This window comes from Coccinella septempunctata, chromosome 9 (genome assembly GCF_907165205.1).
Source record: "Coccinella septempunctata chromosome 9, icCocSept1.1, whole genome shotgun sequence".
NCBI lineage: Eukaryota > Metazoa > Arthropoda > Insecta > Coleoptera > Coccinellidae > Coccinella > Coccinella septempunctata.
Genome location: NC_058197.1, coordinates 10,856,395 through 10,870,236, shown reverse-complemented (window position 1 = coordinate 10,870,236; position 13,842 = coordinate 10,856,395). Strand labels below are relative to the sequence as shown.

At 30.8% G+C, this 13,842-nt stretch overlaps 5 protein-coding genes and 1 long non-coding RNA gene across 6 annotated transcripts in view; 1 reads left to right on the top strand and 5 right to left on the bottom strand.

Annotated features, from left to right (window-relative positions):
* Window positions 1–13,842, top strand: part of LOC123320877 (synaptotagmin-7) — a 419,223-nt gene that overhangs the window by 51,872 nt on the left and 353,509 nt on the right. The window lies entirely within an intron of this gene.
* On the bottom strand, window positions 1,234–2,408 carry LOC123320882. Its single transcript, XM_044908365.1, has 2 exons — window positions 2,231–2,408; window positions 1,234–1,859 (listed from the first exon to the last, which is right to left on the bottom strand). Exons 1-2 carry the CDS (start codon window positions 2,267–2,269, stop codon window positions 1,431–1,433), a joined length of 468 nt encoding a protein of 155 aa, XP_044764300.1. The 5' UTR covers window positions 2,270–2,408; the 3' UTR covers window positions 1,234–1,430.
* LOC123320884 lies at window positions 4,180–6,185 on the bottom strand. The gene is made up of 2 exons (XM_044908366.1): window positions 6,068–6,185; window positions 4,180–4,746 (listed from the first exon to the last, which is right to left on the bottom strand). Exons 1-2 carry the CDS (start codon window positions 6,098–6,100, stop codon window positions 4,384–4,386), a joined length of 396 nt encoding a protein of 131 aa, XP_044764301.1. The 5' UTR covers window positions 6,101–6,185; the 3' UTR covers window positions 4,180–4,383.
* Window positions 6,855–8,892, bottom strand: LOC123320881. Its single transcript, XM_044908364.1, has 2 exons — window positions 8,733–8,892; window positions 6,855–7,457 (listed from the first exon to the last, which is right to left on the bottom strand). The coding sequence occupies exons 1-2, from the start codon at window positions 8,751–8,753 to the stop codon at window positions 6,993–6,995; spliced, it is 486 nt and encodes a 161-aa protein (XP_044764299.1). The 5' UTR covers window positions 8,754–8,892; the 3' UTR covers window positions 6,855–6,992.
* LOC123320886 lies at window positions 9,007–9,839 on the bottom strand. The gene is made up of 2 exons (XM_044908370.1): window positions 9,670–9,839; window positions 9,007–9,468 (listed from the first exon to the last, which is right to left on the bottom strand). The coding sequence occupies exons 1-2, from the start codon at window positions 9,709–9,711 to the stop codon at window positions 9,166–9,168; spliced, it is 345 nt and encodes a 114-aa protein (XP_044764305.1). The 5' UTR covers window positions 9,712–9,839; the 3' UTR covers window positions 9,007–9,165.
* Window positions 12,179–13,809, bottom strand: LOC123320888. The gene is made up of 2 exons (XR_006538814.1): window positions 13,441–13,809; window positions 12,179–12,897 (listed from the first exon to the last, which is right to left on the bottom strand). It is a non-coding gene; the product is annotated as an uncharacterized LOC123320888 (long non-coding RNA).

Below are 13,842 nucleotides of genomic sequence, written 5' to 3'. Positions count from 1 at the left end.
TTAATGTGTTTGTTTCCAAGGCCAATCAAGGCGTGGTGCAGAAGATCATTAGAGGTATGCGAATGTGATATTTCATTGGAGCTTTTCATCAATGTACATGTATATCTAGTAGGTATTTCAATTATTCATGTCCAGTTAGAGGAGGCCTATAAAAATCGTTCAATACATCAACACAACCATTAAAAGCGGAAATAAACTACAGTCCTTTTCCTGGCTTACTTTCTTCATTTTGCAATCCATTCTGAACTACAATCGGCTGTAGAATTACAGAAAAAAAATGTTTATTCGTCGATGAAAATAGATGATTGGCTTGACAAGACAAACTGAGTAGGAAAAAATTACAAAATTTTGGTGATCGATTGTGGCTGAACCACTTGAATGATTCAAACGATTTGTCATTTGAAGGGCTATTTCCGTTTCTATAAAAGAAGTAAAAACGAAAAGAAGTGTTGAAATCCGGAGGATTCTTGGTCCCCAAAAGTTAAGCCCTTGAAGAAAATTGGCGCATGCCCTTCGTCTTTTGAAAGCATTATCTTCTTGTAAGCAATTTTTAGGAAACACAGATCTTTCTTGACCTAATTTGCTACTATGGCTTCAACGATATAATCGTTAAAAATATGCAAGAGGGTTCACTTTGAAAATTAATTTTGATCGCATCTGTTGTACTATCTTGGAATTGACAAATTATCACCGAAAAGTAACACCAATTTTCGATATCTTCTGTGAAATAAATGAAAATTATTTACGAATTGATTACTGAAGCAGCAGGTACCAAAATAAATGACAAAAAAATTTAAGCCCATCATCCTGTATCTCCGAAAGGATTCGAGATAGAAAAAATTCCATTTTCAAATACTTCATATCTTATCACTTCCTGAAGTTATGACATGCAAGTTTAAATTATTCATTTATATTATTATATATTTTTTATATTATATTTTTCCGAAATTATTCATTTATTCTGAGGTCACAGATCTGTAAGGAATAAAATTAATTTTTTGAGTAAAATTGAACACCTTGTTATCTCTTTTGGTATAAAGAAAAATATACTCTGAAGTATATTCCCCCTACTGAAAATTCAAAGGTCACTATTTCGGACATTTGAAATTTCTGGATACTATTCCTTTCGAAACATAATTAGATGTGTTTACTTGGATAAGATTTAAAACTCAGTAAAATTTTGTTGATTCAATTGTTTTCTATGGAAAATCTGATAAAAAAAAACAACCAGAGAAAAACAAGAACATCGTGTTTATTGAAAATATTCTCGATAAAATAGAGAAATAAGTTTCAAAATTCCAACACGTCTTCTGTAAATATCACAGATACTGACAATATCAATTGAGTAAAAACATCTCTTAAAATAAACATCTACATGTTACATAAAAGTCCTGAATATTATTGAGATATGAAACGAATCAATTGAAACATCAAGGTTCTCCTACTTCTTGTTCATTTGCTCTTCGACCAAATATTCTACTTAAAGTATAATGTATATGGAAAATCTGAACATATCTGACTAGAGTGAAAAATAACAATTGTGCGTGTATCCAGGAGAAACAAATAATCATTATCATAAACAAATAAATTAATTTCAATAATTTCCAATTATTTGGCATGAGATGGATATTTGAATGATCATTCACAAGGTCTGCAAGAACTGTAACGAACTGAACAAATGAGAATTGAAAACAGCTTGATACGTATATCAGGAAAAAGAAATTTCCTATATCGTATAAGTACCATAACTTGCTTTTGAATTCCGGTAATTCGTCATCTTCTATAACATCCGAATTTTCAACCTCCATTTGAGGGACTTCTATTTGCTCCAATACTGGCTGATTTATTGGATGTAGTGGCTGAAAAAACAAATGATTTTTTATGGGAATATTTTTGAAATGTGTCCAATAAGAAACTGCTCTGTCTTTGAATGAATTTGCTGGAAATATTTGGTATTTTACTATTTTTGCTCAGTGACAAGTAGCAATCTGATCAATCCAACATAAAATAGATTAGTAAGATGGTTAAGTAATTAACAAATACTGAATAAATAGATAAACACCCCAAATCAAAAGAAACATTACATAACGGTTAATATTCAGAACTTTATTTAGCATTTCTACTTCTTTAGAGCTCTATTTAAAAATTGAAAACACACTAAATAACAATCAAGCGTCAGACGAGCAGTATGAAATCATAAAATTAGTTGAGTGATGTTAAGTATAGGTACCGGTTCCAATTCTTCAGGTTGTGGTGTACTCTGACACATTTTATAAAATTTCGAATTTAAAGTGTCGTAAAATAAAAAGGGAAGTTGAATAAAACAGATTCCACGTTACACTTTTCACGGAACTAGTTGCTTTCAATATGGAAAGAAATCATCGAATTTCATCATATGTTGTGGAAAAAAAACGGTCAGCTCTTTATAATGTTCGAGAAGATATAATATAGCTGCTCTCTGATTTGTGGCCATAGAAAATCCTGATTCTTCTTTAAAGGGTCTGAGTACTTTTCCATTTTCTTTGTAATCGAAGTAACAATTTCACAAGAAAAAGTCATGACACAACGAAGGATACATCTTGAATTCACCTTTTAAATTTGTTCTTAATCAAATTGGAATATTGAAGAATTTTGACGCAACATTTTGGGGAGGTTGATTTCTTCAACCCTTTTTATCATATTTTGCAGATGAAAAAAGTTGATTTCCAATAAGCTTCAACTGTCTCTGCCAGTTGGAAAAAGTGTTGGCGACAAAATATTCACTATTTATGAAAGGAAATATTGTGGCTTATTCCTGAATAAAATATAAATTGACAGAAAATTCAAAATAAATGAAGAAACCACTGGAAGAAAATTGAAAACTAAATTGAGAAAATGGAAATTCCGTCGTCGGATCGATAAAATCGAAGAGGACTTCAATAAGAAGTAAGAAATTAACACGAAAACATTGAAAGAAAGGTTGAAAATTACTGAGGTACTCAAATAGATTAATCCTTTCACAGTATTTGTCCCTGTGCAGGCACAACAAGAGTGAGGATATCAGATTTAAAATCGAATTATATTGTATATTGACTATCTGCAACGAAACACCTGAAGGTTGAAGTAGCATCAAGGATGTTTTTTTTTCAGTAGAAAAAATTTTTGAAACATTTTCTCTCTGTGTTACATAATATTGCTCAAAAAAAATTACATTAAAAATAACATATATGAATGTTTGAATGATGAGTCGAAACCTTGTTTTGAGATATGTTTCCACAGAAATATCAATGTCTTAGGACATTAAGGATCTCATAGAAGTTTCTGAAACATCTCTTTCCCTGTGAATGAAATATTTCATGTTGCAAGTCAAATATTTCAGCAATATCACTGAGACGCTTCAATGTTTACTTGGAACACTGGCTTTATATAAATGGGGGAATAATTTTGAACACATTTTCTCATTAAGGTGCAGTGGAACGTTCAAAAAGGTTTATGAGTTGAATCAAAAATTGAATTACTCTCCAAATATCCCCATAAGTTATGTTGTAAGAGGTTCTAGAGCTGTGTTTCTGCAACCTTTTTTGTGCCATGCGTTTTTGAAATTCTTATGCACACCTCCCTTATGTAATTCACACTTAATTCTAATTGAAAAATTGAAATAAATCAAATGATTAGTTTTAGGAAGAAATCATAATCAATTGTTTACGAAAAACAGTAAGTAAATTTACCTGATAACCACATGAAATTCGAATTTGAATAGAAATTTTTGTATAATCATTTATTATTTCAATTTAGAGTGATCTAAGAGCTCTCTCCTTGCTGCACAAACATTTTATATAGAATCTTTAAATGCATTTGAATGGCCGAAGCAAAAACACAAGTTTAAACCATTTGCGTATTGCACCCCCTTAGCAATCAAACTGCTCCCTATGTTGATTTAAAGTTTTCTTTATATTTTGACATACGTATATAAACTATGAAACTTGGCTAGTCGTATAATAAAAGAATTAAGTTTTTAATTGACGAGTTAGTATGTTTTTGTATCGAATGTTTATCAACTATAAATTATACCTACTTCTCATTTTAGGATTTAGGAGTTGAAAATGATAAGGATCTTGAGTAAGGATCACCGATGAATTGAACTAAATACAGTACGAATAAAAACGAAATATGGATTCTGGATGAAACAAAACAAAGAAAATTATGGAACATATTATTCGTGAAATGATATTTACATGGCCTTTCATATTCTGAGTAGACTGCATTTTGATTCATAATATTTCTGCTATAATGCAGAAACTATTAATAAACGAATCAAAATTTGTCCAATCATAAACTTACATCTAACAAGCTGATATCAACTATGAATATCTCAAGAATAAAATACACAAAAATTCACGAATTTCAAGTGAAACTTATATAATCTGATAAAGATAAGCGACCTCTACAGTAGAAAATATATTTTCTAAGAGCTGTCTTAAGTTTACATATTCCATAGACGAAGATGAGCGTTACTGTAAACACTAAACATATCATTGGCAAAATACGACTTTGAATCTTCTTGATTTTGATGTTTACGCTGGCTTCGGGCTGCATATTTCCCCTAATATAATGGTAAGTGTCGACAGCTTTGCCTCCAATCTCCTCCAAAGGTGAGTACAATGCAGAACACAAAAAGCCAAAGCTAAAAACAACGGCAAAATTGAACCACCAGGGAGCTCTATCAGGTAGATTGCCGAAGTGCCGTTGAAGGAATATCCTCATTTCCTAAAATGATGATGGTTAAAACATTTCATGAGCTCATGAAAGGGAATGGAATATTCTATTTCAGCTATACAGGGTGAGTGTTTCATTCGTACAAATATATCAACAGTAGATTCCTGAGGTCGAAATAAACACTTTTTTATTTCACCATTTTTTGCGAATCGGCTCGGGTTAAAAGATACAGGCTATTGAAAACCCATAAAAAAATGTTAATTTTATTTCATTCTCACAAACGGTTTCATCGAATGAAATGAATTTCGGAATATAGTTTTTCATTTATTTGATGAATCTTTTTCGAACATAAGATATCACCAATGCCTCCCAGGTTTCGCATCATGACCATTATGCACCACAAAAATACCACAATTTTAAAGAACCTCACTCTTGAGATTGAGATAGGGGCTATCTTATAAATATTTGAACGTTTTGTAAAATGAAAGTATTCTTCATATTTTTTCGTATAATGCGCCGTTATCAAATTTGATGTTTGAAACTTGAAACCAATCAGTGAAATTTGAAAAATTGGTTACTTTGAGCTGAATAAAACTCTGTTTAAAAGATCCACAGATGTGTATTGTCACAGATTCAGCTAGTTATTCCGGCAGTAATTTTGTTTTTCTAGAGGTGGCTCAGCTCATCAAGAAAACTCAAAATGGCTATAACTTTTCATGAGGCCGAATCGAATGTACTGTTAAAATATTTGACTCACCCTGTATAATGACCTGGAGATGATTCTGATTCTTCTATTTGTAGGGAACATATTAGAAGTACAAAAAATGACATGCTCGCTGACACTGTAGCTTTTTCAGGTTCACAATTGAAAAATGAATTTTGTGGATGTTTATGGACAATATTAATAACCTTATTAGACTTTTTTCTTTGAAAAAGGCGAACCAGAACTTACTCAAGTGCTAGCAAAACATTTTGAATGAATTTAAGGAGGTTACTACTGGTATTTTACAAATTGAAATTGAAATTCTATCAAGTAAATACCGAACCAATCAATCATGTAACAGATTATTTTTAACATCAATTTATCTCAATGTAAATTTGATGTACCTATATATTTAAATCACATTATATTTGAGGAGGATATAATTGACAAACAATGAATAACTACCTACTTAGATGAATATGCAAAAAGAACTATATCCTGACAACAAATAGGTTCATATTCTGGACTTAGGTCAATATGGAGGTAATTCCAACCATCCCATTTTGACAGAATAGATCTGTTTCGAGAATGAAAAACCATACTAACAACATAATTTTCCGACCATCAGAATAAAATCATCAAATTTGTTGTGATGTTCGGTATACAAACCTTCTCCTGTTCTTCAGTCCGTTGCGCACACATTTTATGTAAATATAATTTCGAATTTAAATGGTTGTGATAAATTAAAAGACAGTTAAATACACACAATACAGACAGAAACACTTTTCACGCAGCAGTTTGATCACAAATATGAACTGAAATCTTTGAATTGTATCATATGTTCTGACAAAAAATGTTCTAATGTAAAAATGTAATAAAAAAAAATTCTGTTCTTAGGAAGTGCTTCGGACTTCTTACCATAGATAGCGTTGTTATTGTGCAGAGAACTATTTTGTGAATCAATTTCTGAATGAAAAAAAACCTTCAAAGAATATAAGTTTGATGCGTATTACCTGAAAAAATATTGATCTCACCTTTGGGGGAGAAAAAATGAAAGAAGAGTAGAAATGTCGATAGCAAGAGTTGCAGAAAGAAATGAAAATAATGAAAAATATTATAGTATAAAGATTTTCAAAATGTTGTGCATTATTTGAAGGCAGAAATATAACGCCACTTACGTTTTGGAAATTTTCTTGGCATGCTGTTCTTACTTTCAAATCTTTTTTCATCATTATTATGTTTCATTGCAACTATTGCTATTCGTAACTATTCTCCTCTTTTTATTTTCATTTTTCGGAAGTGCAAACAGAAAAGAAAACTCTTTTTATTCAAGATTTTAGTGGTTGTTGTTATCATTTTTCCAAAGTTGATACGAATAGATTGCAATGATTTTAAACTTGTTATGAGGAAAAATTCAACTTAAATGTGACAATCCAGAAATTCCCCCAAGAAATACAATTTTCATCTGATTCGGAACTTTATTTGTTTCGATGAAGTTCAACAGCTGGAAGATTATAATAATAAATTAATTATGTTGACAAAATTATAATAAATAATTCCTTAGCAATGTAAAAACTAGAGTAAATAGGTTTTCTCAAACTGAATTCTCGAGAAAAACTCGAATACAGTAGTAATGCAGAAATATTACAATGTAAAATACAAACCGCGATAGTATAAATGCCAATTGTTTCCCTATTATCCTCAGTACCCTAAAATTACCTAGCTCTTTTCCTATATAAAGGGATGCCAATATCACTAGTACACTAATAAAAACTTCTGGACGCAGTAAAATTGCACCAATAGAGTACAATGATTTCACGAAGGCAGTAAACATTGCAGCATGGGATCCAAATGAAGCTACTGTTGGCAGATATATTTCTATCAATAGGTTTTTCACGGAATATGCCAAAAATACCCCTGCTGCCCCAAGGTGCAGGGTGATCAGTATGTCAGAGAATAAGGAATAGGTCCATTCTTCTTGTTCACCGCTTATCTGCGAGATCCCACTATCTGAAGTTGTGCTGGAATGGTAGTCTACTGTTTCCAAGGATGTTTCAGACTGAAAAAGATTGTTTATTAGGATATATCATTAATAAAATTTGTTCTTATGAATAAATGTAAATGAATATATACAAGAATGTTTCAGACTGAGAATTAAAAATTGTTATGATTTATGAGTGAACATAGATAGGTATAAATATTATTTCAAATTTAGTGAGGCAATGATCCACGTATCATTTCCAAAACAAATGGATTGGTAGAAAAGGGCTAATCGAATAGCCATCACGCTCACTAGACTTGACACCTTTAAATTTTTCTTTAGAGACATTGAAAGTCGGTTCTGTATAAGACACAGCCCCGAGATATGAATGAATTGAAAGAAAGAATATAAACACCATTCCAAGAAATTCAAGTTGAATTTTTTTAGGGTGAGAATAAATTTTATTTTTCCCTATAAACTAATGGACAATATTCTGAAAATCTTTTATGTTGAAAAAATCTTCATTATTTTCATTTTTCGTGGCAACTCTTGTTATTGTAATTATTTTACTCTTTTTTATATTTTGGAAGTACTAACAAAAAAGTGGCATTTTTGAAAAGGCAATCGAATTTCCTCTTAAACAAGGTGTCACACATCCGCCCTTACCATTCAAGATTTTAGGGGTTGCTGCCATTAATGAGCTCACAGGGTTGATACAAATTGGCACCAACCATATAAAATTTCTCTGTTCAAGGCAAGGTTACTTTTTTTGGCATTTCGTTTCACTCATTTTGCATGACGAACGGGATATTGAAGGTGATACCTTTTCAAATAATTACCTTTTACCGTATAATTGATAGGAATATTAATATTTTATAAATATTATGTCAGAAATCTTTAATTCAATTGTTCAGTTATTGTTGAGTAGTCTAGCATATGCAATAGCAATTTTAAATCAGTAAATAAAGAGTAGTTGCATTTTATTTCAATTCGGTCATCATACAAAATAAAAATATCGCAGATTCAGGCGTCTTTGAGTGATAGAAAAGTTTTTTTCTTTCCTTATGGATCAATCAATTCTACCTGTATTTTCTCATTTTTCTCATCAGAGAATCAAATTATAGATACCAATTTGTCCATAATCAATAAAGGCATCCAACACTCATAAACATATAACCTCAAATTTTTGTTTTCTGGGAAAAACCTTTTTCCATTCTCAATATTCAATCACCAAGTAGTTTTCATTGAAATTAAATCATCTTGAATACTTTTTCAGAATGGAACTCTTGTTTAGTAACCATTCCTGTATCAATAGGGATGGATTAGTTATAGTATAATGAAATAAATACTCACTTCATTAGCATCAGACTGCATCTTTCTCGATTATTATTGATAATATTGTTCACTCTTCCTATTCAAAATTATTGGCTAACAATTGCACATCGGATATCGTATTTTAAGATCGTCAAAGAAAATAGTCTTATTCGACATGGAGCTGGAACTGTTATTCTCAATCATATGCGATAAGGGATACATGACACGTGTTGAAAGAAAGAAAGGAAAGTAAAGGTTATATTCAAATCATTTTAAGGTTGAATTTTCCCTACCTAATAATTAAAGATGCATATCGAAATAAATAATTTATTTACGTTATCACAGTGCATTTGTAGGCAAAGTACTTTGTCATGTATAAAAGAAATGATTTTATATCATTATTTTATATCACAAAATTAGTTTATATTACAAAACAAACACATCAAGTCGAGCCAAGTCATTCGTTTGAAAGTCATTCTTCTGTTGTCTCCAGGTATAAATACGACAATAAGAGGTAAATTCCATATAAAATTGTCAGTCGAATCATAAAAACATTTCTCTTCGTTATCAAGAAGCCAAGAAAAAATGGAGCTATTATGTAGTAGAAAAATTCGGAAAAATCAACATCTTCCTTCTTGAAATAAATATTGATGAAAATGTAAAGCAAAAATGATAGCATCATTTGAATTGTGGATCGTGGATCATTTCCTGGGTTATTTCCTGGGCTATTTCTTCTCCTCCTTGGAGTTCTTCGTCTTTCTGCTTCCATTAATGCCTGAAAAAATATAATTCGATTAATTTTTGTCTTGGATGTTGAAAGGAAATATATAGAGGTCAACAAATACGAAATCATAATTTTTACACAAGCACCATTGATACTGTAATGATTTGAAGTTAATTGAAATAATATTTTTTTTTTCAGTTCGTTCAGTATTTGGAATTTTCCAGTTATTATGAAAATTTTTTCGAATCATACCATCACATAATATCTGTGATCATCTAAATCGTCTGAATCCATTACTGTTGAACTTCTTGATGTTGATTTGTTTCTTCAGCGACTGCTTCGAGATGAACTATATTGTTATCATGAAGGCATGTGGCATTATATTTTTATAGTAGGGCGATGTTCGATTGAAAACAGTACCTAATTATCTTCGAAGAAAACCTCAACAAGGTGATTCGAAAAATAATTGAGAGCATATGAAGCCAGTGCACCAATCACCTTCATGAAATTTTTGTCAAAATTTTTTTCTAAAGATGAAAGAGTTTCTCAAGTCGGTTACTCAAAGAATTGTTTTGAATTATTATCTCAATTGATAATTAGTAAACAATCTGGAAATTTGAACATTTCCTTACTGTATTTGATGTGGAAATAGAATGATAGAGTTCTGAAATAACTTCTTTTGTAAGTTCTTGTAAGTTGGGTTGTTGCTCTTCCGACATGAGATTTTGAAAATTCAGTGTCAATTATACAGTGTGAGTCTTCGACTTGTACAAATATTTTAACAGTAGATTCTTGAGATCTAAAGAATCGGCTCGATTTGAAAAATACAGGCTGTTAAAAAACCATATAAAAAAGATTAGTTTTAGTTCTATATAAAAAACGGTTGAACACAAGATATCACCCACGTCTTTAGTTTTCTCAATATGACCATTACGTACCCTAAAATTTCAAAGAAAGTAAAAGTGAAACTAAGTTGGAGGCTATCTAATGAATATTTGACAGTTTGATGCGCCGTTTTCGAGTAATTTGATGTTCGCAAATAAAAATATCTGTAAAATTCGAAAAATTGGAACTTTGACAGTGTCATTCATTGACATCCTGTATTTTATGTGATTTCGTTTGGTAAAGAAATAAATTTGGGAAAGATATTTACGAAGGAGTAGAAGAGCCACATAATATTTTAAAAATATTTGTGTTACTAGTTCATTTTGCAAATTTTTTCACTGGCACATGAAAATTTCATTGGGGTTCACAAAGAATATCAAAAAAAAAAATTCAAATGGTATAAAATCATTTATTTGCGAATAAAATCGTTGATGTCCATTCGAGCATCCAGTCTTTACATTATCAGGACTAAAACAATGTTACAGATTAAGACATTTGTGAAATCATCTTATACATTTAAAATATAACTCTGATAAGAAAAAGGCGATTCCATAAACAAGTTTCAAACGATCTCCGAAATATCGCTTCGTTAAAAGGACAAAAAGGAATGAAAGCAATTTTACAGTAGGAGTTCGTGAAACTCCGTTATTTTCTAAATAAGCAACGACTATCATATGCAGGTAGAACAACAGAAATGTGTCACAGGCCAGACTAAAATAACTGATATCTGAGTACCCCCTTGTCTGAGATTTGTTTTCTGTCTTGCTCCTCGAAGAACCCTACAAAAATACAGCCATTAAGAGTTAGTTAACACTCCTTTGAAAAAGTTTCGTGCTGGTAAAAAATTTTAAAAATCATCTCTGTTGTAGCTATGAAGTTTTTTAATTTTACAGATTCAAGATGACGATTTTGTTTTAATATTCAGGATTGTACAAAGTTATCTCTACTCTAATTTAATTTAATGGATAGAAAATTTCCATATAATTATCTCACCGATGAATTGTTTTTATCTGCCATTTTGTGTTTATATTTTATAAGCAATCTTCAATGCTTAACATTTATCGGTTAGGATTGGACTAACAACTCTTGAATTAAGGTTCGAAGGAAACACATGAACCTTGATTTATCATACATATGGAAAAGAAAGACGGATCTCCTATGAATTTTCGTTCTTTGGTCTTCTTTTCGACTCAGTGGCGTATCTGAAAAACCAAAAGGGTCTCAAAGTGGTAAGACGCCAAATTCTCAGGATTGCTGTCCGACTCTTCACCACTACAAAAGAAGTGAAGCTATGTTTTCGATAACTTTTTTGTTTATATCGAATTTCAACAATGATAGGGTAATATAGCCTTTATAAATGATTAAAACATTGCAGTTGGCTGTATATAAGAATGAATCTTCATGGTAGTCATGATCATCTGAAATAAGAATCAAGAAAATTAATGAGCATTTAAAAAATGCATTAAATATGATATTAAATTTCAACATTTCATTCCTATAAAATAATTCGCTAATTATTCAAGCTTTGAAATTCTATATTAATACCTTCCTTGTTTACAATGATAACACTGTTGAAAAAAATTGATGTTTTATTAAGAATATCTTTTAGGAGTTATATTCTGCACTTGCATCATTTTTAAAATATGTAAACTTGAACCCTTTCACTTCCAGGTCCCTCAATTTCAGGAATATTACTATGATATAATTTGCTGAAACATTACTAATCATGGGCAGAGATTTTTCAACGAACTGCCAAGGCATAGGTAGAGAAAATTGAACACTTATTATTCAAGAAAAAAATTATTAGTTTATGGATATAGAACTACATATCTATGTACAAATATAAGGAAATTTTCTAGGTAATTAATTAAAAGCCTTTTCGTTCAATAATGTTTATTTTGCAAATTTTTCTGTGATGAAGATCTGTTGACTATAATATACATCAAATATACTCCGATACTCATAGGCACAAAACGATTATAATTTAAAATAACGAATAAGACAACACTGAGTCTTTTTTGATATGAGCTATATAGGTATGCAGTTTCATCTGATATTTCATTTTATACCTAATTTGGTTCACAATCAAATTGTCATTCAACCACAATTCTTAAATATAAAATTCAACTATCAGTAACAAATTCATTTCCATAAGAAGAAAATGAAAAAGTCCAAATAATTAGAATATATACAATTCACAAAAAATAAGAATTCATATAATATTCATGTTTATATCATGATTAGATAAATAAAATGTAGGATTAATATAAAAAATGTTCACGAAACAATATCGCTTTCATTCTACCAAGCCCTAACCAGGTCGTAAAACCATTCCATAAAATATCTCAATTCGAAGAACGTCAACCAGAAACAGAAAGATAGTATCTGGTACACAAAATCGCTTCTCCTCATACGAGGAAATACAATGAGATAGCGACTCAAACACCACCAACCGTCCACACGAGTTGCTCTAGGCCCTTCAGGAAGGGGTGAAAAGTAGTCTGATGTGACGTTTATACATGTTCTGATGGTGTACATGGTTAATACTATGTAGACGAGGTCTGTTAGGACTCTGAAGAAGGTAGGCATGATGAGCTGCAAAATCCACAACCACAATCAGATACCAATATCCGTTTATGAACCGTTTAGCTGAATAAGTTAATTAAAAAAGCCTAATGTGAAGAGACACTCGATATATGTCGAATGAAGAATGTCCCAGAGTGTAAGAATCTGATACAACATTAGTTTATTGACCCTTTGAAGCAGGCTGCGAACAAGTAAAGATGAAACAAGACTAAAAAATAAAAAATTATAACTTTCTACACAGTGAATACCGAAGATAAGAATTTTGTGCATTAGTTTCTACCCACTCTGTACATTAATTTTAATTGAAATTTTATATCACTCAGAAACTAAATTTTGAGTTTGGGGTCTAAGAACTGAAACATCCCTCTTTGAATTGTATTTTTCTTTTGAATTTGATCAAACAGAACTGAAACTTCAAGAATTTCCTGAAACAGTCTGTTTCAGTTCTTCATTTTATATATAAATTTATACATTATAAACTGAATCGAAGATTTGAAAATTTAAAGAAATGAAAAATCAATGAAATGCTCAGAACATAGGAAACCTACTTACCTATTTAGAAGTGCTATAAATCTTACAGGAAAATTTTTTCGGTTTTATTTCGAGCAAACGATAACTTATAATGGAAATGAAAACAACTGAATATTTGGAGAACATATGTTAAAAATTGGCTCCGGAATGAAATCACGGTAGAAATATTTCTTTGTGGTATACCAACACATAATTCTTTCTGAAAATGAAAATATTCACTACGTAACCATCCATCTGTTCCATTTGAATATCACCAAATTCAGGGAATAAAATGAAAATAGGTAAATTATGAGAATATTTTAATTCAATTACCCTGTCATTGGCATATTATCGAACATAACCCAAAACTTATCTGTCTCATTTCAAGGACAGAAAATAAACAGAAATAAAGGAAAATAGGGGATAATGAGAGTATTTTGTGAA